The sequence below is a fragment of the Esox lucius genome, chromosome 18 (assembly GCF_011004845.1).
Source record: "Esox lucius isolate fEsoLuc1 chromosome 18, fEsoLuc1.pri, whole genome shotgun sequence".
Classification (NCBI taxonomy): Eukaryota; Metazoa; Chordata; class Actinopteri; order Esociformes; family Esocidae; genus Esox; species Esox lucius.
Genome location: NC_047586.1, coordinates 12,415,201 through 12,441,161, shown reverse-complemented (window position 1 = coordinate 12,441,161; position 25,961 = coordinate 12,415,201). Strand labels below are relative to the sequence as shown.

Here is a 25,961-nt window from a genome sequence, read left to right as displayed (position 1 = left end):
GGGATTTATTTGACAAAGCTGGATGGGTGAATGTCATACAGCTGCTCTAAGCAGCTTAGCATGAGACGTCATCCTGTGCCTGACTATACAGAGAGATACTGCAGTGCACTCTCCCAAAGAACAAATAAAGCCATAGCTTACTAGTCTGGCTATTGCCAGTTCTATGTGGTCACGTGGGTAGGGCCAGGTTAATCAAAGTCAAATCTGCCTGGTCTAGCTGTGTTAAACCCAGGAATGATTTATCCGTTAGCACATTCTCTCCTACCTGTTGAGTAAAGAAATGGCAGCAATGACAGAATTAAAAACATAAATCTTTTTTTTTTTTATTACAACATGCTACAGTTGATAAAAACCATTGTCAACTGCTCATTGTAACAGTAGAAGTTTGGAGGCCTTTAATTTCCCCCCAGTCGTTGGAATATAAAAATCACGGTCGTCATCATACTTGTAAAAACCAGGGACGGATTCTGAAGGCTCATTTGAATAAATATTGTGGTTCTATCACATCAGGGATTTTAGGAAAATGATTCAATTTCTTCTACTGTTTTAGATATACCACCAACACTTACTCTCTCCTGCAAACAGGACTAATAGCCCAGCCCTTCCCAGAAAGATATGAGAATAATACTACCCAACTGATAGCTCCAGTTGCATTTTTAAGACAGGACATCAACACATCAGAGTTACATTTCCATTCATGAGAAGAAGCCACAGGAACACTTCTCATTAAATGCACATTAATCCTGGTAAAACAGTCATCTAAAAAGTGGAGTTACAGTACAAAGGTTAAGTAGGAGTTCCACACCATGCTTAGAAAACAGCTAAATAGTCACTAATGCTTAGTCCCAACAACACACCATTGCCTTTTAACTTATTGACCATTGCAGTAGGTGTTGGTACATCATGGTGGTGGTACATCATGGTGGTGGCTGCTGGTTTCAGGTTTCTTTTATATTGTGCCTTTATTCTGATAGTTTGCCTCTTTTTTGCTATATACAAACTGGATTTAAAAACTCATCTAGAGTCATGAGTGATACTAATCTTGTTCACAGTATCCTTTTGGATAATACAGAGGCTTTCAAGCCTATTTGGCGTTCAACAGAACAAATGCCTTTTAAAAAACGATACTGCTACAATGTAGAGTGGTTTTTCAAAATCACATCTCGTCCAAAGTATCATTGTCATGGTGTTTCCACCATGTCAAAAAACAAACCAAAAGATGAATCACTGCACTCACTAACAGATTTGTTCAAACAGCAAAGAATCACCATGTGATTTCATCCACAACACAACTTAGCTCAACAGTCAACAATGATGCGCAAAAAGGCAATTTAAGCTACAGAACTTAGTAATCTTTCATTTCCCAGATTTGTAGTTTTGAAGTAGTTATTCCTCCCAATATGCATTTCTGATATCAATTCAGTTTTTAACACTGAAAGTTTAAAATCCAGCCCATGTAGATCAAACCTTTGTTGTGTAAAAGTGTAGGATTCAATCATTCAAAGCTGGTGTTTCATACAGCTGGTACAAAGCTCGTTGGCCTGGTTTGTTCTGTCAGGCTAGCCACTGATCACAATGATCATTAGAACTGGTATGTGTTCTCAGTTGGTGTAAATGAGCAGGACTGGAATTCAATTTTTTCAATCTAAAAACTATTTGGATTGAGGAAGACAAGATTATCATATCTAATTGATGTGCATAGCTTGTTTAACCAAAAGCTATAACATTTTCTACTGTTCAGTTGGCAACAGATATCTGAAGATTATTTTTTAATACATCAGAAAACATTATAAACAATCTCGACACTGCATCTTGGCAGTGGATATGGCAAAAGAGCCTTGGTTTGACTGAAATATCGGTCATGAGGTGTTCGGTTTGCTGTCTACCTTCTTAACTAGAAGATTCTGTGATAGGATTCAGAAAGGCCTCTATTTAGGAGCAGCGTCCCATTCTCTATGTATTAGTTTACTGAGGTGTTAAAGAGTTGACATTTGATTCAACTCAAAAACACAGTCAAATTCTATTGGGAATTAAAGATAATGTTCTGGCAGAGCACCAAAGCGTCGTCAAAGGCTTTGATTGCTTTACAAGAACAACTCTAAAACATAAATTGGTATGTTCTGTATGGGAGAGAGAAACGGACAGGGGACAACCAGTGTCAGATTGCAGGGGCTCGTGTCAGGCTGAGGCTCTCTGCAGGACTCGGCTTGGCTCTCCGCTTGCCTGCTCTGATATTTGCCCCCTCTGTTCCCTTGGCCTCAGGCCTTCCCACCACCTCCTGCAGCCTCCCGCTCTCCCTTCAAATCGTCTTACTGAGCTACAGCTTAGCAGATAACTACAACATTCTTTGCAGGTTTTTCAATTCAAATAACTGTTCAATATAAAGATTGGAGACCAGCAGGATGAGGTCCAGGTCCTTCCATGGGGTGTCAGATTCGGATCTGGTAGCCGTCGTTCAAGGTACTGAGTTCTGCAGGCTTTCGATCCAGCGATGCAGGTCTGAGAAACAGAACACATTTTGCATGATAAATGAGTGCAATAAAAGACCGGTAGCCATCTAGAACTAGTACCCAGTCTCTCCGCCCCCAGTGTCAGTAGAGCCCAATAGCTGTCCTAAGTCCACTGCAGCAGAAAACAGCCAGTTGGAACAGTGCTGCAACAGGCCCATGCATGTTCACCACAGTTAGGAGAGGAGAGGCAGGCAGGTGGAGGAGAGAGATGAATGTTGAAAGAATCTGTCCTGAGTCAACTGCAGCGCGTAGCAAATTTGATATACAGAATGTATTTAGTATATAGGATATATGATCAGGAAGTGTTCTTTCTGTATATTTTCAGATTCAGTCAGTGTTTCACAGATTAAAGACACATGGCCACCGCGCGCCTTCTGACACAGGAACCGAGCGGTCAACAACACAATGCCTTGTTCGGCCTTCGGCTGTGTGTATTGTGAAGAATTCTACTTTAGAGAGGGAGTAGAAAATAAAAAGGGGACAGAGGGAGGAAGTTGACAGGGGCGACAGGAGGATAGAAAGAATAAAATACAGATAACCGTATGAGAGTAGAGATTGACAGAGTAGAGATGTTTGAAGTATAACGGATCAGTGGGGTGGTCTCAGTCTTTAGAATGCTGCTCTGTGGTGTCCAGTCAGATCAGCCCCCACAGCTCTCAAAAATAACACTACAAGTCACAGCCAGAATAAAAACACGCGCGCACAATCACTATACAACGAAACCTCGGTTCTCAGACCCAAAATATTCAGCTCGGCTGGGCTCCTCCGTCATCACATTCCCTCCCCCACACATTTCCTCCTCAGTATACTCTGCCATCGATCCAAGTCTCCCCTGCTTCCTCAGCCAGAGAAAGGTGAGAACAAGAAGTAATGTCAACATCAAACCAGTCCATCACTGCAGTGTGTGTGTGTGTGTGTGTGTGCGTGCGCGTGCGCACACGCACAGGGGTGAGAGAGGGTCTGATTTGTGCTGGAATGTGTGTCCCTGAAGTCCTTGCTGAATGTATATTTGATTTGTTGGCTCAGATTAAGTAATATATGAGAGTATCTCAGTCTACTTCATCTAGAACTCCTACACACTTGCCTCCCCACTGCTCCAATCAATAACAATCTGTCCACCAGGGGATGGCAGGCATTCAGAGCCCGGGCTTTTAACACCCAGCGAGCACACTCAGTCAGTCACTAAGTCTCAGTTAGACAGTCGATCATTCAGTCCTCCACTCTCTCGTAGCCACACACAGTTCCTACTGAGACTTCGTAGCAGCCCATCCTTCAGCGCAGCCATCAGGATGAACATGATTCCTCAGCACATACAGACATCACTCTGGCCCCCGCTCATCGACTACAATAGATTTCGGCGAGTTCTCAGGGAGAGGCCCTCCCCTTGGGTTGGCTTTCTGTTTTCCAAATATGATGATTGAGCCCCCTGAGGGAACCCAGCCGATTACGCAAAATAACAAAGACCTTTGTTTAACAATAATAACTGGTTTGACCGATGTTTAGATGAGGGAAATTATGCTCAGTCATGCCAAGCAGAAAGTAGCTGGGCGATGCCAGTGACTTTCTGGTTAGGCTCTCAGCGGCCACAGCATACCACTGACTGAGGGCCTGTGGTTACCGGGCTGTCAGGGATGGAAAGGAGTAGGCTGGGCGGTGGAGGAGACTAACAAAGCCAGGGGCCGTGGGAGAACTGAGAGGAGTGCCCAGGAGGGTACAGATGGAGGAGTATGTCTGTGGTGTAGAGGGGAGTCAACAGACTGATGTGTGAGGCTCTGTGTCTGGGCTGTGGCCTGGTCGGATGGCAGGCTGTCTTCTATGCTTTGAGGTGGAGAATGTCTTCTGACAAGCCAGTGGCTCCAAGCAGAACAAGAATAGATGCAGCTGTCAACGTTCAACAGCCAGGTCAACCATCCCTCTAGAGAACAGACAACAGCCAGGCCATCCATCCCTCTAGAGAACAGACAACAGCCAGGCCATCCATCCCTCTAGAGAACAAAGTCAAATGTTTCTAAATAATAGTAATTTAATAACTTGTATTTGTTTTAAATGCTTTTTTTATTTTTATTAAATGCATTCGGTCATGGTTTATACCATTTATAGTTCAACTGCTGCTTGTCTGAAGCCAGAGTGACAGAAGCAATGTAATTTGCACACTGTAGCCCCAAACAAATTGTTCTCAAGTTCAAGAGTTTAGCAGAAGCCGATTGTGGACGTTTTGGTTCCACAATCGCTTGATTGGAATCATGGTTGCACAATAGACAATTATATCAGTTCTCTAAATGCCTTCTTCATGCATGCCGTCTCTTGGACAGCTGGTGGTCAGAACAAAGCTCCACCAACACTTCTGGAAAAGCACATATTAATCTTGCTGTATAATTAACTGCAGCCAGCAGGTCAAACCAACAACTAAAATGTGGTCACTCCGAAAAACAAGTAGGATTCTGGTGACCGTAAAACGTTGCTTAAAAAAGATGAATTTCGAATGAAGTCAATGTTTTGGTTTGGAGTCTGGCAACAAGCTTGTTGTGTTCTGTTTCAGGTCAGTATACAGTATGCTCTTCCTGTTTAGAAGCAGGACATCTCTTTAGGGTGATCGGGCGCAGGCAGACGTAGCATTTGAAGTGATGCGTTTGGCAATCAGATAATGAAATCATGACTGGTGGTGTTCATGCCACTTTAAAATATTCATAATGTTGACCTTTCAGTCTTGTGTGAGCATGTGCTAAATGTAGTGTATATTAACATTTGGTCAATTGTATATTTAGTAGCGATGTGACGGTCTCCTATGAGTAGAAGGATGCCCTGTGGCATGCATCTATTTCGACAGACTTTGCAGTCTCGATTTCTTTGTCTCCGCTACCGGAGAGGAATGTCCAAGACACCAATACGATTTAGAAGATTCAATATTCATACTATATTTCTGGGGATTCACTTTATGACTACTTTGTCCTTATCCCGGAAAACTGACATTTATTTCAGACCTCCTACCCCTGCTGCTAAACAGAGCTTTGGTCAACAGCATTAGTTGGATTTCTCAAGTGTACTGCATTTTGAATGAAACTACTAGTGCAAGCACATCTATGGGTACATATACTGAGCTGTTCATCTACAACAGAAGAGATTTTCCAAGCTAGCGATGCACCTTACTCTTAGTCTATCATTCTGTAATAAACCAAACTTGACATGGCACTGGGTCAGTCTTTGTCATTTAGCAGTACACCTTCATGCCATTAAACCAAATCTGAGTCACTCAATGGGCTGGCTGGGAATGGAGTAAGAGCATTATCAGGCTTAGAGAGATCGGTTACAGCTGTTCTCCACACTGTACACAAACTGATGACATTTTCCTCAGGTGCTGGTTGAACAAACATTTACATGACATGCCAGGGACTCTGCAAGACTATGTCAGTTGTCTCTGGGTTTCAGGTAAATATTTGGTGTTAGTATTAGAGGAGTGAAATGTCTCTCTAAGAGCACAGAAGGAAAATTAGGGGTTGGACGAGGCACTTCCTCAATAATTAACATCTCACAGGAGCCAGCAGGCAGAGGCTAGTGTCTAAGAGGGATTTTAGACTGTGATATATTTCCTTAATGTATTGAAGAATATTCAAGTGTATTATTTTGTCCTTGTGAAAATCTCCTTCCGAGGTTTTGCACACTGTTTTCTCAAGGGCCCCCACCAAGTATTGCAGTGTGAAAAGCAGTGTGTAATACAGGCTACACATTGACAAAGAAGACAAGGTGTCCAGACTTCTGAAGGGAAACTAAAGACATTTCAGTTTCACATGCGTCTGGGAACCAATTCCACCCTTTCTGGCCATTGGCATAGTTGTATATTTTGTTATTCCAAGGCATTGCTGATTGAATGTGCTCATTAAATGTAGCAGACCCAGGTGAGTTTCTTAAAAGGGACAAACAACAACCGGGTGTGTCCACAGAAAACAGGTACACTTAGGTAAACGTGTCATGCCAATGCTTCAATTGGTTGGTAAGTAAACAAACCTATTTTCTTTGTCAAACTGGTTTCAACAATGGACTGAGTGTGGCAAAGAGATGTACTCATTCTACTAGGAGCTGGATGAGATTCACACACGACACCTCCAAGCCTCTGCATCTGATAGGAAGTGGGGGCTGAGGAAAATTGTGGCCTACAGTTATTATTGGGCTTTGTGTAGCTAATAGCAGTGTAACTTCTGAAAAGACATCTGGACGGTCAAATGGGTCTAATCAATATGTTGTATGTGCAATAATGAACATTTAATTCTTGTTTACTCTCTCTAGTAGTCTAAAAAAGGGTTTGAGAACAAGAGCAAAATAACTCCTGAGAGGTGGGTGGTGCTAAAACACATGCTGTAGGTCTTAGCCTTCAGCCCCTCTTTAAATGTCCCTGCTTCTCTCAGGAATCTCCTCCTACTCCTTTTGTCTGTCAGGATAGATAATATTAGTCTCCAATACTATGGTGTAGGAGGCTATTGTCAAGCCACTAAGTGGTGATAAACGCCCAGGCCCCGGCTCACATTCTGGACTTCATGGTCTGAGTGGCGCGGTGGTCTAATGGCTCGCAGTCCAGCCCATTACCACGGCCAGGTGTTTGAATGTTGATTGCGCTGTGGCATACCAACCAGGTTGGAAGGGGTAGCCTTGTCGCGCTCTCATGACTGCTTGAGGTAGATTTGGTGGCGGTAAGCTCAATTGGGTTTGTTGGCGGGTGAGTAGCTCTCTCCTCCAGCAAGTAAGAGCTAAAAAAAAATCCCTGGTTGAACGAGCAGTGCTGAATTGCTTGGCAAAAATGTGGATTGGACAATTAATCTTAATCGTTGACTGTACCTGCTGTTATTGCGGCTGGACAGAGCCATAATAGCTATGTGGACAAAACTGGGAATGGATAAACATTTTGAGGAAAGTTAATTAAATAATAATAAAAAAAGAGGAAATGCAAAGAAATAAAACAGTTTGTAAGCGCTCACTCATGCACACAAACGTAGAAAGGGTCATGTCCTCCCTGTGTCCATAACAAAACACACACCCTCGATAACCCCGGCGTGACAGAAATCCTGTGCCAATTCCAACCACGGCTTGGGTTCCATCATTAGTCTTTGGCCTGCTGAGCTCTGATAAAACCTCAGTATGCAGCCGGTCTCTGAGCCCGTCTCTGGGCTGTACTGAGGGGGATTACCAGTCCGCATGGATCTTCCCCTCCGTGCCTATCATCCCTGAGTGATGGGGCAGCTGCTACACCCAGATCCTGTTACAGTCCTGCCCTCTGCCAGCTGACCAAACCAGGCCAGGAGGATGACGGGAAAGTGGCCTCTCATATTGCCAGATAGCAAAGGCTTGAGGTAGGAGTTGCCCTTCACCGCACATCTAGGATCAGATTACCCTACAGCCCTATTCTGAATATTTACCAATAGAGGATGAGACCGGATCTGATCTGTGTCGGTGGTTAGGAGGGAAGAGCCACACATGCTGCTTACAGTCCACATATCCCATCAACCCTGTCTTTTCAGGGTAGGGTCCTACATCCTGTAACTCCCCCAGCGTTCTCCTGATAATAGGAGTGGACAGTTCCCTTCTAAGAGACACTCCACAGGACTGGACTGACTTGGGCATTGAGCTGCTGTCAGCAGAAAGCCAGCCGGCCCGCCTTACCGTCAGTCTGGCCCAACCGCCGAGTTGCTGTGGCACGGGCCGTGGTGGACACGCCGACCACATACTATAGACATCGCACACTGTTCACCCAGCTCAGCCAATCAAGTGTCAGCTCCATAATGCTGCCGCCGCCTAGTTCTCAGAGTTTCCGCTCACTGGGAGCCGGGGCTGATGGGAACGAGGCGCACAGTGTGAACTCAACGTGACCTGGTATCTTTAGCCAGGATGCATGACAGGAAAGGCTTGACAGGAGAAGAACATCTACTCCCTTAAAAAGTTCAGGGACTTCACAAAAGTATCAGGGTTTTATGCCCTTGTTGATATGAAAAGAAGATGAAAAACAGAGGACACACAGAATATTAATCTCTCTTGACATTATTGCGCCTTGCCAAGTCACAAAGAAACTAGGTCATTGAGAGGTCTAGAGTCGTGACGACCCACGGGTTATTTATATAAATTATTCAACGCATATATAAAATATGACCTGCATTAAATTCACTTCATTAGAATCAATGCCTACCAAACCTTTTTTATTTTTTTTCTTCATGAAAAACTGTTTATATGGATGAAATCCAAACTCAAGTTGTGACTAACATAAACATAAAGTGTTAGTCACTGTTCTGAAACAACCTGGAGAGGTCCGTCTCAGGTCTCCCCATTGCTCTAACCTCAGTGAGGGGATACTCACGATTTGTCTCTGCGGTGGACGTGGCGTCTTTGGGGGCTGATCTGTCGGCGGCGGGGTGAGAGAGACTTTCCCCTGCTCCGCTCTTTGATGGGAGACTGGGCAGTCGACGACTTCAGGATCTGAGAGGAATGAGTACAGAAACATTCAGACGTCTGAATGATGCCATTAAGAGGTTCAGCTGCAGTTTCATTACTGCGCCAGGATTTAACTGTTGATTGTTTTTGTTTACTGCTTCTGGCTACAGGTGGCGTTGAAATGCAAAGAAAACCAATTAACAGACACGTTTGCAATCACCATTAACTCAACAAGCCCATTTGCTCCAGGATCCAAATTAAAATGTTTAATTCAATGAAAAGAGCAGTGGAATAAATACTAATAGCACAGTTGGGTGTCAGAGCCATATACTTTTAGGGAGCCATTAGTGAGTCAATGCAGATAATGAGGAGGGGTGGTGACACATCATAAATGTCATGGTAACCCATTGACAGGGTGGATGGGGTACTAGTCTACAAGTCAGCTGCTTCTGTAAACTCAATTACCCAGAACCTCTTGTTCACAGGCACACATAGGCAGGAGTTCAGACAGACATGCACAAGTGTTCATGAAAAAAAGTTGTCTTTTCCATAAAAAAATCCTCAAACACCAAACCCACAGCCATACAAAAGCATTTTAAATAAAATGTCAGGACTTGCATAAAAGGTCAATGTATCATCTTTCCATAAACTGTCAGAGCATTCTGTTGAATGTGGATCCTGAAAATGTAGGGGGGAAACTAGCGCGCACACACTGAGGAGGAGTCAAGGACACTATGGACATCCGCAGTTCAATTAGCTTTATTAATGACAGTTTCAGGGTCACCCTGTCCTGGCAGAAATCCTATGAGAGCTCACTCCGGACAGGCATTTGGAGAAGGGATTGGAGAGCGAGCATGATTTCCTGGAATAAACACACAGGAAGTAGCTCATTTCCCGTGCTCCAAAACAAACCGCATGCAGCTGACAGTGTGAGCAGGATGTTAGCCAAGAAGCTGGTGAAAGATCGAAGGCTGTGTGTGCTGTAGTGGAGGAGGCTTTCAAAACAAATGAAAGCTAGGTAGGAGTAGCATACGCATAGAAAAAGGTGTCATCCCTCAGTTGATTAAACAAAATGGAACTACTAAATACACAGACACATTTTTGGTACAGTATTCACATGACACACTAAGAACAGCTGACCAGAATCACACATGACCTACATTTACTGTTCCAGTTAGTCACACCATCCTCCTGCAATCCACAACCCCACTTCAGTAATGCCTGGGAGAGGAGGTCCAACCAGCCGGCTCCTCTGTCCTTCCTCGCTCTGACACTCGTCCTCTCCCCTCTACTACAGGGAGGAACTCTGGCCCTAATTGTCCCTGACGGTTCATAGTACACCCCCCACCCCCCCCACTGTTGTGTGGGGTTCAGAGACAAAACACTGTCCCTGACAGACGCCAAGCCTAAACATCACTAACGACCTGAACGTTGCCTTAGGGGTAAACCCCAGGACAGCGGGCTAGAAAGCTAATGTATGGTGGTGAATTCATCCCTCTAACAGAGTTGGAGATATATTCCCTAAACCTTAGAGTGCTGTGGGGCGATCGCATCATCTACAGGGATATATACCGTGTTTTTAATCAACTAAGCAACTGCTTGGAGGGCAGTCAGAGGTCAAGTGCTCCAGTTCGACACATAGCACCTCTGATATCTGCCCGTGTGAGAAAGTAGGACAAGCCTTCACCTTCATTCTCATGTCTCGACCGTGCTTCTCCAGCTCCTTCCTCATGTCCTCTCTCCCCAGACGTGCTGCGTTGAGCACTAGGTACTTCCACTCGATGGGCTGGAATATGTGTGGGTCGTGGGGCACGTACAGGCCGATCTTCACCTTCTTCAGGGTGTGCTGGTAGCGGCGGTAGGAGTCCTCGAACTCCAACACCAACTCGCTGAGCGTGCGGAAGGTCAGGGCCTTGTCCATGAGGTCTTGGCGGCGGCTCATGCCCAGTGTTCCGTAGCGCCCGTTGCAGTAGACGCCCAGCACCACGTGGTGGAAATGGTTCCCTGAGAACTGGGTCTTGAAGCTGATGGGGAAACGCTCCACCGACGTCAGCCCATTGGTCAGGTAACTGGGGTGACCGGAGTCAAGGATCTCAAAAGGCATCGTTAACAGCCACCTCTTTCAGGGAATTTAACATGGTCTACTACATGGTTACTAAGCAATCTACTAAATGGTTACTTTACAACATGCTAAATGGTTATTATTTACTAAATAACCCTTCTACCAACACACACAAGTCAAATAAAGGACAGCGCTTAAGACTCACTGTCAAAGCGGTTAGCATCAATAGCATCATCAAAAACAACTTCAACGTTTTCCGACTTGTAATACTCCCTCTAATTATCTCCTTTAGAGTGATTACTTGACTTTTACAAACAGTAGAGTGAAGGGATTAATCAGGCCAGTGATAAGACCCCTCAGAAATATATTATACTTCCATAAACTCATCAGCCAACTGGCCCTGGCTGTTTAAATAATGGAGCAGCAGATTGAGTGAGACTGGCTTGTCGTTGAACCCACACCCTAAATATCTCTAAATCAATCAGCTAATGGAAGTAGTCAATGAGAGGGCTCAGAGTTGAGGAGGCACATTCATTAGAACAGCTCAAATACAGCGCCAACGGTAGTACATTTTACCCCAGACATACAACATTAATTAATTCCAAATCAGCGCACAAAAATTATGTAAAAATACCTTATATATAAAAGTGAATACTTTGAATCGGGTTTAAAAGCAACCTGACTCAAAGTACTAAGAATAAAGGGCTGTGGCCGCCTGTATCCTAATGGGGCATTGAACGTCTTATGGTGCCTCTAGTCTGGTCTCCCCCTGGGGTCGATGCTCGTTCTGAGGGTGGCTCTCTGACACGTTACGTAACAGCCCTGTGGATCCACTGCAGTCTGGCTGGGTGGCACATGATGCAGCAGACTGGACTAATCTGTCCTGCCCGAAGGAGAAGGGGGTGAAAGGAGGCGCAGTGGAGCTGGGTTATCTGGGACCATCCAGGGCCTGAGGCACTAGTGACATACACAGGAACAGGAAATTCCACTGTGTGTGTGTGCCAGTGACCTAATGACCAGTAACGAGAGACTGGCCAAGTCAACCTGACTGAGCCAAAGTACTCTGTAGTAGTAGTCGGAAATCTTTACATAAGACTTGTAGACCTTCGAGCCTGACCCACACGCTGATTTGGATGTCACAATCACTCATATGCATCGATAATCTATGCATCCATGTAACCGTTGGTGTTATGGATGCACGACGCTGCCAGTGGGCGGGCTGATCACCGCAGAGCGTTGCCGTAATATCAGCCATTACTCTAGCTGATGGAACACTTCGCCCGAGAGGAAGACCACTTCAGGACTGGTCCGTGGTGCCGTCTTATTTCAGCAACCATGCTCTGAAACTCTCCACACGGCGCCCCTCAATGGCCAGGGATGCCTGTCCATCATCTCAACAACCCGGCCACCACAGCACAGCAGTTTACGCTCATGAAATAGTCAGGGGTCGGCCGACAGAGTTCCCGCACCGGTTTAACAGCTGCTGTGGAGATCCTCTTCCACCTACTGCAATGACAATGAACGCAACATGAATGGCTCAAAGGAGTGTCCGTGTGTGCTGTGTATCACAAGTCCGACTCATATTCACAGAGCTATCCCTGGGTATATATCCCATTTGAAGAAGAGATCTCTGGGGGATTTAGTAAAGTCCGACAGGTAGACTTTAACATCACCTGGGGAAAGATAGCACTATGATGAGTTGAGGGCATGGTTGTTGAGGGAACATGTTGAGTCACCTAACGACACATTGTGTATTCGCATGAGAAACAACCTGAATTGGACGGATGCAGCCAGACAGCGGAGCAGAATGAATCTACCTCAGAAGGGCGACCGTTCTGACACATTGTTTTTTCACAGAGTAGCAAGCACAGCGCGGCGTCTGTTGCAGAATGTTGGTGTGATTTTTTATCGAGACAGCAGTTGGAGTGACAGCGAAAAAGAAAGCCCCTCTGTGCTCCCTAGTGACAGCGGTGTCTGTTCTCACACATGAATAGACATGTTCTCAGGACTTTTCAGGAAAAACATTTTCCTTATTTGGTTTCCCAAAAGTCTTAACCCTGACCCCAATCATTTACCTTATGCCTAGACATTAAAAAGCATTTTGAAATGTCAGGACTTCTTGGTGAATTTCGGTCCGGGAAACAAACAAAATCCCAATCACTCACACAGATGTTGCTTCACGGTAATGAATGGCCCATTGACTAATGACCACCCTCATGACACAAGCCATGTGATCCACCCTGACGAGCAGAATGCTTCCAAGACTTCTTATTTGCCACCAGGCAAGCAATCCTTCTGTCACCTGGGGAGGATTGTTGTTCCCATGGAAACCAAGTGTAAGGCTTATGTTTACTTGATCTAGCGGCACTACCACCCCACTCCCTTTGCAGTTTTGACACCTGAGATGGGCAAATTCCAAATATTAATTACACGCCTGTTAACTGCCTGATAAGCCTTTCAGAACATATCTCCAGTTATATGACAGTCAGTTCATGTTAGGAAAGTAAGGACCAACAGCGGTTTGGTCACCATGACAGATTACCCAGAGGAAACATGATCCATGATGCACCACTTTGGGGTCAATACTAGGGTCAGGGCTTTACCATGGTAACATAATATGTTGCCCCTCTTATCATGTTGCCCCTCTTAGCACGTTAAAAACGATTGTCTGGGGTGAGGAAAACATTTCATTTTTTAAATCACAATAAACTACATTCTACAGCAAAGAACTGCTCTGATCCAGTACTTTTCAGAATAAAATTATATCTACTTAGTTGACCTAAATCTTTGATTCTTTGTCAATCCTTGTAATAACCTACACAAAAAAAGGAATAAAATGTGTAACAATAATGAAAGCCTTCACAGTTGAATTAAAGAGAACTATGCACATTTCCTTTTTCCATGTACTAAATCACATGATTCAATGAGTTCTCAATCCAGGCTCTGGTTCGTGGTGGATGAAAGTTTGAAGAGAATATGAAGCAGAGTTAGATGACCGCTCTTTTTTCTACTAAACTTCTCTCAGCAATAAATCATCTTTAACTACTGTACCCATAATCTCATCTGTAGTAGAGGAATTGGCCCTGTGTGACATAATAATGCAGCATTTATAATGCAGTGTGCTACTGTAGGCTTCAGTTGAAACACAAAGACAAGATTGTGGTAGTTGTCTTGAGGGACAACAGAGATGATATCACAAGACAAATGTACGTGTATAGTGTTCTCAATCTCATTAACCATTAAAAGAACAGAACTACATGGTGTACAACTGTATTTCTTTATCTCCCTCTTAATGATGAGTGTCGGTGCAAACCTGAACATAGCTGGTTCTGTATCTCAACACACAGCTTGGCCCGCTCTTTCATCTAGGAGAGCAAAGACTATCTGTTGCAAGTCAAAGCATAGCTGAGCTAAGTATCTTTGTCAACGAGGGATAACAGGTTTAGTCCCAACTGACAGAATGAGACTCAAGCCCACGATAAAGCGTATACTGTGAAAAGCCAGTGAAGTCAGCAGACACCACAGACAACACATCTTTCAAAACTGAGTTTGGAGTCTGGAGAATCCATGTCAAAGTTACAACCCTGACCGAGTAGAGACCTTGTGCCACTAAGAAAAATCAGGCATGGACTTGACAGTAACTGGTTGTGAAAAGCCCCTGCAGCCAAAAGGCTTTAAATGGCAATGTGTCAGACGCTGGAGAAAGTTTACTCTGCCTGCCTAAATGTGAGCAGGGAAGTAACGCTTTGAACTTTCAGACTCTTGTTTCCTAGCAACTGGTAAATCTCAGACCCATATTTGGCCTAAGGGGGAACATTAGACTACATGTCTCATTGATTTCAGGGGTTTCATTTGGCACCTACTGACCTGAAACCCATCAGCCACAAACCTCAGTGGCTAATGTGCATCTCTGACTAGTTCTACAGAAGAAATGAAAGGATACATTCCAAGGATGACAGCTTCAAGGCATTTGATTGGAAGAGATTCCCTGATCATTTCTCTCGCAGTCTCCATCAACCTGAAAGAGAAAAGAGATGATTGTAGTGAATAGTATTGTTTCATACGAAGTCCTCTATGGTTCTACATACAATGACAGATTGACATGCTTGCTATCTCACCAAACATGATTATTACAAACCCTGATTACTACTAATTACAAGCTAGGCACACTGAGGATGATCTCATCTTCTAAAGATTTATATTTTGACATATTATACTTAAATAAACAAAATCAAGTGTCCAGGCTGTTTTCGCACAGCACTAGGCATGTGTACTCAGGGTGAGGGATACAGACAGAAGCAGAAGATGGCCATTTTGAACATCGGAACCGGTTTATATTCCTCTACAAAGAAATGATTTCATGCAGAGCAGCGGCGTCTTCCTTTTGACAGCGTAAAGTAGCAACAGAAGACCTCAACAGAATGGTTTCGGCCCAACTTACCCACACAAAGGTCTAGTTTTCCTTATCTCAAAGAACTGAGTTCCTGTGTGATTGTATCTAAAAAAAACAAAAACGTTAAGGGGCCTTCAAAGGCTTGTGCAATGACACACACATGGGTGGAACGGGAGGGGATGGGACATGTCTGCAGGAAGGTTTACTTAATGTAGGCAACTGGCTTGTGGATCTTAAGAAAGACCAGATGGATTCTTTTTTCCAGAACAAATGGATATATTTTTGACAAGTCTGACAGCATGTCTAAGGCATATGTTTGGACACCGGAGTGTGTCACCTCTAAGTTAACAGAGTGAAGACCATAAAAGGTGCCTCTGCACGCCCCTGGCTACAATCACAGCAGATGAAAGCCTTGACACGTCGTTGGCTAGCAAACTCACTGCATCCACACAGTACAAACCCCTCAGAGCTCCGGAGTGAATTAAACGGCAGAATGTGTAACAGACCCGCCTGGGAGATCCTCTGTAATAAGGTACAGGAGCACACTGTGCTAACAGCAGCTGCCGCTTGGCTCTCCTCGGTGTGTTCTGTTAACAGGATGGGGTGGGGGTAGGGGGGGGGGGCTGGCGGGGGGCAGGGGCAGGTTGGGAACTCAACAGGGAAAGGATACTGCAGTGTCTTCATGTAGTTCTGGATGGCCAGCAGCCAGTCAGGGACAGACATGGAGGGCTTGAAGTTGGGCACCGGCGGCACAGGATGCTGTAGGACGACAAAGAATGGCTGTTAGGTTTGATGTTCGTGGTGTAAAATGAAAGATGGGCCACTATTGAAGGTCTAATGGAAACTCTTCAGAACAGCTGCATCAGTGACTAAACCGGAGAGAACACCATGCTTCCTCTGACACATGCTTACTGAACCTTTGGCTTGCTTTCTACTGGAAGGTCACTGACTCAGTCAAAACCAGGAAAACAGATGTCCCTGTGTGTGTGTGTGTGTGTGTGTGTGTGTGTGTGTGTGTGTGTGTGTGTGTGTGTGTCATGCTATACCTGCGAGGAACAAAAATTCCCCCAAGGACAGTAAAACAAGGTAAATGTCCCTCGTGGTCCCCATTAGGAAAATCCAGAAGAAAGAAGCATATGTGTTCCTGAGAATCTTACCAGAAATGGGCTTCTATTTGGTAGCTTAAACTGCTTACAAGTTAGAAACGCATTGGTGGGAAGAGAAGAGAAACCAGAAATGGGCTCCTATTTGGTAGCTTAAACTGCTTACAAGTAAGAGAAACCCGTCTGTTTAATACAACCGCATTTCAGAACTAGCATAACTTGCATAACCCCAGTTCTATTTACAAGGGCTTTGTCTCCCCTATTTCTATCGCAAGTCCTTATTCAAAATCAGGTGACACCTATTGTGGGAAATGCTGGATTAGGATGAGGTGTTTGGGTTCAAGGAATGGGAAAATACGGTGAAATATTTTGGGGTACATACACACAGACATCCAATCAATCCAGGTCCTGTAGAATCCGACTCAGAACAATACAGCTACTTGATTATGTCACAAAGAGCAAGTGAGAGAGAATTGCAAACAATTCCAGGTGATATGAGAGAAAAAGAAGACTTGGTTTGTCCTTGATCAGCCCTCTACCTCCGACAGATTGGGCTAAGCTCTCTCATCACTCGTTTGAAAAACATCAAAGCTGTGCAAAAACGACATGAAAAGTCGAAAAATAAGAGTAAGATTCAGCAGTCAGTGGGACTGAGCTTCATTTCTCAATAATCCTCCCGAACAATCCCCCCACCAGCCATATCTCTAACGAGAGCTCAGAACAGAGCTGAATTCTGCTGGGTCAGGGAAGGAATACATCATCTTTCTCCTTCCACAGCACAGCCAGGGAGAACAGGGATGAGTGCTGACTTTGGAAGGATGCACCAGTGAATCAGCCATCTTTTCAAAGGGTACCACACCAGACACTAGAAATGGAATAACAACTTTTTTCCAAGCCACTGCGCGCCCATTTCATGTTTTTGCTTACTCTTTGGGGTTTTATGCTGGGTATCTATAAAAGCACTTTGTGACAACGGCTGATGCAAAAAAGGTCTTAAATGAATTTGATTCATCAAGTTCTCCCGATTCACCAAAATGTGCCATTCGCTGCTCCCCTTTCTCTGCCTCCATTTCACTCAGACATGGCAAGCGCCATACAGAGCCCAGAAAACAACTGGAGCTGAACAGACAAGTGTGACTCACAAATTCCTCATTGTGAGGTGTTAAAGACCACTTATAAAAAGGGGAACAATTACAGACTGAAATTGAGAACTTGTGCCAGCGGCGTAGGCTTTTAAAAGTAGATTTCTGCACAGCAAGTCAGACAGAAATATATACATATATGTTGTCAGCGATATTGTTCTGCATTTGACAGGAAGTTGGGGAAAGACAAAGCAGAGAGGTTTTGCTGAAACAGAAGTGGCCAAACTCCAACCCACTCCAACTTCAGCAGTACATGTGCACCACAGACACCACAGGCCACAGGATTAGAGTACAGGACCAGCCTGGGCTACTGTGGTAGGATAGTTTTGATACCTGGTGACCACACTGAGAAAGGCTGACAGTGACAATGCAATGATGGGTCTGCCTGTCCAGCTGTCCCTGTCCCGGACTACATCTGTTCCCCAGCTTTAGTGGGGTCGCACGTGGGTGAAGCAGGGTGGCCTGCCCCCCTGTGTGGTGGCTCTAATGTGAATTTACATCCACAGGGGACATCTGTGAAACTTGAGATACAAACAGGATACGAGGGCAGCAACACACACCCTCAGCATTTGTCTCTCTCAGGAAGACAGTAGACCATTCGTCGGAAACTATCTTTAGAGAATGATAGCTTGCCGTTTATGTGATGCGCATGTAAGCAGAATCTCTGACTATTCACAGCTGAACCATTAGCTTGAACCTTGTTCAATATTACTGTATATAAAAACAAATAGGCCTAATAGAAGCACATCATTTGGATATCCATTCAGCCTAATAAAATGTTGATGCATATGAGGTATGCTTAGAAAAGGGGGAAAAAAATTGTTTGGCTGAAATCCTGTTTTAAAAAGCTTTATGGAACATTTAGGCAACAGAGATTATCCTAGGCTGAAATCCCAGATGGTGGATTAGTTCACTCAGAACCAACTCCATCAATAATCAGGGCAAAGTAAGGGCACAGAGCTCAACCAGTGGTGTTACTACTCATGACAAAGAACCACAACATCAAATGAATTAGAAATCTAATCAAGTTGTTGTCATCACACAGGCTTAAAGTATGCTGAATACAACATACCTAAATTTTACAGTAAAAGCCTCGCTTCCAAACCCATATCTACCAATGCATAGTTAAAAAGTAAGAAAATAGAACCTAAAATACACCACAAAAAAGGTAAACGGAGGAATACTGTTTTTCCAGGAGAGTCAAATCTCCTAACCTTTTACCCACATGACATTTGAGTCAGACAATTGAACAACATTTCCATAACAATTAATTCCTAAGAATTTACAGGTCTCTCACCGGTATCTTCACATTACAATGCTCCATTCAACGCTCCCTGTACAACAACTCACTAAAATCAAACAGAATATATTGATTTCAGGTGTTTTGGGGAGTTTTTGTAAAACCTGCTCACAAGCCCCCACTACTTCCATTCATTTTTTAGCTAGAGGCGCCTAAAATGAGCTGATGTTTGCAATGGCTGCGTAAAGGAAACAGAACCATCCATCACAGTTTCTCTTGGCCCATATACTTTTGTCAGGGTAAAGAACCATCCAACATTCAGTTGAAAAACAGTTAGTGATCATTTAATATAGATCACTCTTACTTCTGGGACAGGCATGACTCGGTTTCATTTTTTAGGCCATTTGTGTTTCTTAAGTTTTGGTGTACAGAGGTATGGTATTGTGTAACAGTGTGGGATACACCACTCGCCTATTCACTAAAAAAACAACCCATCAACAGCTGTTCATAGGGGATCATTCCTAATGGTTACACCATTGGTACCCAAAACTACATGCCCAAAACTGAGATGGACAAGAGTATGAAGGGAAGACTGAAATCCCACAGGACGGGCCAATAGGTTACCCAGCAAAAGATAGTGATATCAACCTGAATTAAAAGTGTCACCAAAGCTAGGTAACACTATACTGTAGCGTCTGCATTCCAGTAACTGGTATATAGTCAAAAAAAGAAACAAACCAAGCGAAATACAAGGTTTCCTGTATGCATTGTCATATGCTCAGTTAGCCTACAGTGTGCTATGAGCTTGTTCTTTGCCATCACATGCCCCCTAATTGCCAGAGTACCAATTTGTGATGCTCCAGAGTCTCCTTTCTTAGCCCTCTCCCAATCGCAGGGGCAGAGAGAGGGTCTCAGCACTGATAAATACTTGGTGACACAGTCCCAGTTATGTCTGGCCTCTGATGATATTACTCAGACAATGTAGTGTCTTGTTGGAGGCCAGAGGCAGGCTGAAATAGTCTGCATGCTTTATTCCTACATTCCTACACAGGATAATTCAGAAAGACTTTCAGAACAAAATCTTCCACTCATCTTGCTCTTATTCTGTGAGAACTGCTGTTGAAGGTGATTTTCATAGATGGAATTAAAAGTATGTTCGTAAAAGTGCATTGTGAAACCGATTTTGTTCTGTCTTTTAGACAATACTGTACTTACTTTTGGAAGGTAGGCAGCATTCCTTATCTTGCGTACAATGTCTTGTCCATCAGGGTGTACTTTAGCCACATGAGTCCACATCCTCTCCCAAGTGACACCTTCAATAGGGAAACCAGTTCTGTTCACGTAAAATAGCACCCCCCCATCTTTTTCATCTTCCTCTCCCGATGAACGACCAGCGTTGTTGGGGGTGCTAAGTGTGGCAGATTCAGCACCCGGCTTCGAGTTGCTGTATGTACTGCCACTGGTACTTTTTGATCTCTGTCTCCCCATCTTAGCTGCAGATGAACAAGCGCTAGTAGTGGCGTTGGGTCCCGTCATTGTTCAGTTCAAGTGGGGTTACTGGCAGATGGTGGCCCGCGATGATTCCCCTTGCTTTTGTCAACCCAAGATTGCTACATGTTGCTGTATCAATATCCACTCCTGGACGTCCAGATAACGGATACTAAAATTACTCAAATAAACGAGATTAAAATACATGGACATATGTCAAGATAAAAATGAATCCAGGAAAAAAAATCTTTCACACTCTCCTTTAATCTTAATCCATTAAAAAGGCACAAACTGAAGGTAGCCTATAACGACAAATTAAACCGCAAACCACAACCGACTAAAAAACCGCATAGAGTACGAACGATTAATCCATAATTTTTGGAACACTGGACGTTTTAGGTTTTACTGCTGGTTGCCAATACTGTAGTGAAACAGTAATGTTAACGGTTTGGCTCGCTCGTCAGTAACTTCATCCTGTGCTAAGAACCCTGTGAGGGCGAGTTACTCCCACTCGAGATGACCTCTGCTAAATGCATTCCGTACCTTCGTAGTCTACATATTTCCCCAATATCGAGTATGCTGCATAATCGAAAGCTCAGTCCTTGTGTTGAAACTCCTCTTTGGTATTTTAATCCTCAGGCTCCATCACATGGTTCATCATTTGGAGACATTATTTCACTACGTTGAACAGTTTATCGTAACCCGGCAGCCAGCAGTGTTCTGAATGATTTAATTGGCTGTAGCAACAAAGAGAGGCGGACCAAAGTGGCCTTCATACCAAATAAGAACTAGACACTTGTTTTGATTGGTGGTGACTGCAGTTGAGGGCGTCCACAACTGAAATTTGCAACAAATGGGATTTTTTTTCTCATAGTTTTTTCAATTAGGGAATTATTTTAGGTGGTCCGGAAGCCCGTTTTAGGCGTGTTTTGCACCGCCTGGAAGTTGATTATATTCGTCTTGGAGTCTCAAAACAGCGATGTAATTAGAAAGCGGGTATTATAGATGTCAATATAATATATTGATATACAATATAAAACATGTCAATATAATAGATTTTCATTAAAAACACTATCCTACTTCCCAATCCGCATTCCCTCTCTTTTCGCTTTCGCCCGATGACATGACGGGCCATTGTCCTAGTTACACCGGTATTCTTTAACAGAACTCCTTCAATAAGCGATGTAAATCTTTTAAAGGTGCCACTCATGGTTTTGGTTGTTTTGCATTGTAATTTCAGAAAATGACCATAATATACAAAGATGACACTTGAATTGTAGTTTTTCACACTATTACTTACTTGTCAGTGTAATGATGTGCTGTGGTATTTGTCTAGTCATTACCGGCCCGGGCTTGTTGTCAAATTGGAAAAGTTATTTTCTATTTGAATCTGGGTAATTGTCATTCCCTGGTTACTACAAATCTACAGATAACTCAATTTATGTATGAAATATTATATATATATATATATATATATATATATATATATATATATATATATATATATATATTAAATTGTATTTGTTTGCTATCAATCCCCTGATAAACATCATACAATACTACATAATGTGAAAGCGAAAGTATCACACAATACTGCATAATGAGAAAGCGAAATATCATATTTACATAAGTATTCAGAATCTTTATTTAGTACTTCGTAGAATTGCCTTTGGCAGAGATTACAGCTTTGAATCCACTCAAGAACATTAACAAACTTTTCCCAAATCCACTGCAAAATTGCCTTGCCTGAGTGCTTCAAATTGTTTTCATTCTGAAAAATGATTGTCTGATGTCCTGTGGATCATGTTTTCTCCAAGGAATTTTTTCTATTTTGCTCCGGTTATACTTCCCTCAATCCTGGACAGTCTTTGAGTCCTTGATGTAGCTCATAGCATGATGTCTCCACCACCATGATTCATCATAAAAAAAGGAGAGCACCCCACAAGCCTTGCCGCTTAAGAGATGCTTTGAAACAGTTGGCTGGCCATAAAAATGTTGCCCTTGTCAAAGTCACTCCTGCCCATTTCTCCTGCATTTAACACTTTGACTATGAGAAGTGATAGTACGCTTAATATCTAAACTACCCAGACCTTGATTCAGTTGGGCTCAAAGGTTTGCATACCCTTGGACAATTGATAATATATGTACCATTTGTAAAGAAAACATGAGTGAGCAGGCAAAACACGTGTATTTTATTTATTATGGGAATCATATTCAACTGTAGGTGATAACAGAATGGCACAATCATAAAACAAAACATGAACTGACCCCTGTTCAAAAGTCTGCATACCCTTAGTTCTTAATACTGTGTATTGCCCCCTTTAGCATCATTGACAGCATGCAGTCATTTGTAATAGTGGTCTATGGGGCCTCACATTCTTGCAGGTGGTATAGTTGGCCATTTGTTTTGACCAAATGCCTCGAAGGTCATGCAAAGTTTTTGGTCGTCTTGCATGAATTGCAGGTTTGAGATCTCCCCAGAGTGGCTTGATGATATTAAGGTCAGGAGACTGTGATGGCCACTCCAGAACCTTAACCTTTTTCTGCTGTAACCACTGGAGGATCAACTTGGCCTTGTGCTTAGGGTCATTGTTGTGATGGAAAGTCCAAGAGCGTCCCATGCGCAGCTTTCGTGCTGAAGAATGTACATTGTCTGCAAGTATTTTCTGATAACATGCTGAATTCATCTTGCCATACATTTTCACAAGATTCCCTGTGCCTGCAGAGTTCACACCCCTCCCAAAAACATCAGTGAACCACTACCATGCTTTACAGAAGGAATGGTATTCTGTTCATTATAGGTCTTGTGTGTGCCAGAAGCTGTGAGGAGTGTCAAGGTGTTGTTGGGCATATTGTAACCAGGATTTTTTGTGGCATTGGCACAGTAAAGGCATCTTTCTGGCAACTTGACCACGCAGCTCATTTTTGATCAAGTATTGTCGTATTGTGCACCTTTAAACAACCACAACATTTTCCAGAGCAGCCTGTATTTCTTCTGAGGTTACCTGTGGGTTTTTCTTTGTATCCCAAACAGTTTTTCTGGCAGTTTTGGCTGAAATCTTTCTTGGTCTACCTGACCTTGACTTGGTATCAAGAGATCCCAGAATTTTCCACTTCTTAATAAGTGATTGAACAGCTCTGTCTGGCATTTGCAAGGCTTTGGACTTCACTTTCCATTACACAGGTTTTTTGACAGTTCTTTTCTGCTCCCCATGGCTCAGTATCTAGCCTGCTCAATGCATCCACGTGAGTGCAAACAAGCTCATTGACTATTTATACACTAATTGCAATTTAATAAGCCACGGGTGTGGGAAATTAACCTTCAATTGTTTTAATAGTTTAATTAACCTTTCATTTCCACCTGTATGTGTCACCTTGTATGTCTGTAGCAACGCAAAACATTCAAGGGTATGTAAACTTTTGATCAGGGCCATTTGGGTGATTTGATCATTATGATTAAAAAAGGAGCCAAACAACTATGTGATAATAAATATTTTTGCATGATCAGGATTTTTGTATGATCAGTCTTATTTTCTAAATCAATGCCAAAATTTCACAATTTCTGCCAGGGTATGCAAACTTATGATCACAACTGTATGTGCTCTTGTTAGGAGATGATCAACATTATTCGCTTTACCTGTGCGTGGTCAAAATATTTTGGCTCATCAGTGCATAAAAGACAGGTGTGTGCCTTTCTAAATCATGTCTAATCAATTGAATTTGACACAGATGGTTTCCAATCAAGTTCTAAAAACATCTCAAGGATGATCAATTGGACACTGGATGCATCTGAGCTCAATTGGGAGTGTCATGGCAAAGGGTCTTACATTGTGTAAAAAATAATAAGTCAATTGGCACACATTTCTAAAAACCTTTTTTCACTTTGTCATCACAAAGAGGTTTGTATACCTTCAGAAGACACTGTATATCTAACCTTTCCTGGGTCCCAATATCTCCCATCCTGCCACCTGGGATTACACTGTATCTTGCCTTGCAGCTTCTGCACACAGTGAGGTGTTTAAGAATTTGGATGTAAAATGTATTTTATAATGTAATTCTCTCTGTGTACCCCAATTTGACTGGTAAGGCATTCCAGATTGTAGATTTGTCTTCAGATCCCACTATAGCACCAATGTGTTGTCCGACATAAAGGAGTCACTGGGTATTTGGATTATATTGGTTTTCTGAAGTAAACCTATGGACACATTAATGCAGAGATTTCAGTGATATTGGTTTGTTTCTGAAGTAAACCTATGGACACATTAATGCAGAGATTTCAGTGATATTGGTTTGTTTCTGAAGAAAACCCATGGACACATTAATGCAGAGATTTCAGTGATATTGGTTTGTTTCTGAAGTAAACCTATGGACACATTAATGCAGAGATTTCAGTGATATTGGTTTGTTTCTGAAGTAAACCTATGGACACATTAATGCAGAGATTTTAGTGATATTGGTTTGTTTCTGAAGTAAACCCATGGACACATTAATGCAGAGAATTAGATGACATTGGTTTGTTTCTGAAGTAAACCTATGGACACATTAATGCAGAGAATTAGATGATATTGGTTTTTTTCTGAAATAAACCCATGGACACATTAATGCAGAGAACAAATCATAATATTCATTTTTGAGGTACTTACATGTACTAATCAAATTGCCCTAGTGGGGGGATTTTAAGGTTTGACATATTAGAATACATCAAGCAGCCATAAGACTATGACCACTGACAGGTGAAGTGAATAACACTGATAATCTCGTTATCATGGCACCTGTCAGTGGGTGGGATATATTAGGCAGCAATTGAACATTCTGTCCTCAAAGATGATGTGTTAGAAACAGGAAAAATGGGCAAGCATAAGGATCTGATTGACTTTGACCAGGGCCAAACTGTGATGGCTAGACAGCTAGATCAGAGCATGTCCAAAACGGCTGCCCTTGTGGGGTGTTCCTGGTCTGCAGTGGTCAGTACCTATCAAAAGTGGTCCAAGGAAGGAAAAGCGGTGAACCGGCGACATGGTCATGGCCCACCAAGGTTCATTGATGCACATAGGGAGTGAAGGCTGGCCTGTGTGGTCCGATCCAACAAACGAGCTACTGTAGCTCAAATTGCTGAAAATCTTAATGCTGGTACTGATCAAAAGGTGTCAGAACACACAGTGCATCAAAGTTTGTTGCATATGGGGCTGAGTAGCCACAGACCAGTCAGGGTGCCCATGGTGACCCCTGCCGAAACGCCTACAATGGGCACGTGAGCATCAGAACTGGACCACAGAGGAGAAATTGAAGAAGGGGGCCTGATCTGATGAATCACATTCTTTTAAATCACGTGGATGGCCGGGTACATGTGACTCGCTTACCTGGAGAGCACGTCACCAGGATGCATTATGGGAAGAAGGCAAGCTGGCAGAGGCAGTGTGTTGCTTTGGCCAATGTTCTGCTGGGAACCCTTGAGTCCTGCCATTCATGTGGACGTTACTTTGACACGTACCACCTACCTGAGCATTGTTGCAGACCATGTGCACCCTTTCATGGCAACGGTATTCCCTGATCTCAATCCAATCGAGCATCTGTGGGACATGCTGGACCATCAAGACCAACAAGATGCATGG

General features: G+C 43.3%; 1 protein-coding gene across 1 annotated transcript; it reads right to left on the bottom strand.

Moving 5' to 3' along the window:
- Window positions 1-298: 298 nt before the first annotated feature.
- On the bottom strand, window positions 299-21,062 carry vash2 (vasohibin 2). Its single transcript, XM_010882607.5, has 7 exons — window positions 20,077-21,062; window positions 16,047-16,135; window positions 15,425-15,481; window positions 14,927-15,001; window positions 10,609-10,990; window positions 8,848-8,966; window positions 299-2,499 (listed from the first exon to the last, which is right to left on the bottom strand). The coding sequence occupies exons 1-7, from the start codon at window positions 20,395-20,397 to the stop codon at window positions 2,430-2,432; spliced, it is 1,113 nt and encodes a 370-aa protein (XP_010880909.1). The 5' UTR covers window positions 20,398-21,062; the 3' UTR covers window positions 299-2,429.
- Between the last annotated feature and the right edge of the window lie 4,899 nt (window positions 21,063-25,961).

Coding starts and splice junctions, on each gene's coding strand:
- vash2 (XM_010882607.5), bottom strand. CDS start 20,397: ATGACGGGACCCAACGCCACTACTAGCGCTTGTTCATCTGCAGCTAAG. Junction 16,136..20,076: donor ATGCTGCCTACCTTCCAAAA/GTAAGTACAGTA, acceptor GTCGTCCTACAG/CATCCTGTGCCGCCGGTGCC. Junction 10,991..14,926: donor GAAGCTGTCATCCTTGGAAT/GTATCCTTTCAT, acceptor CGGTCACCCCAG/TTACCTGACCAATGGGCTGA.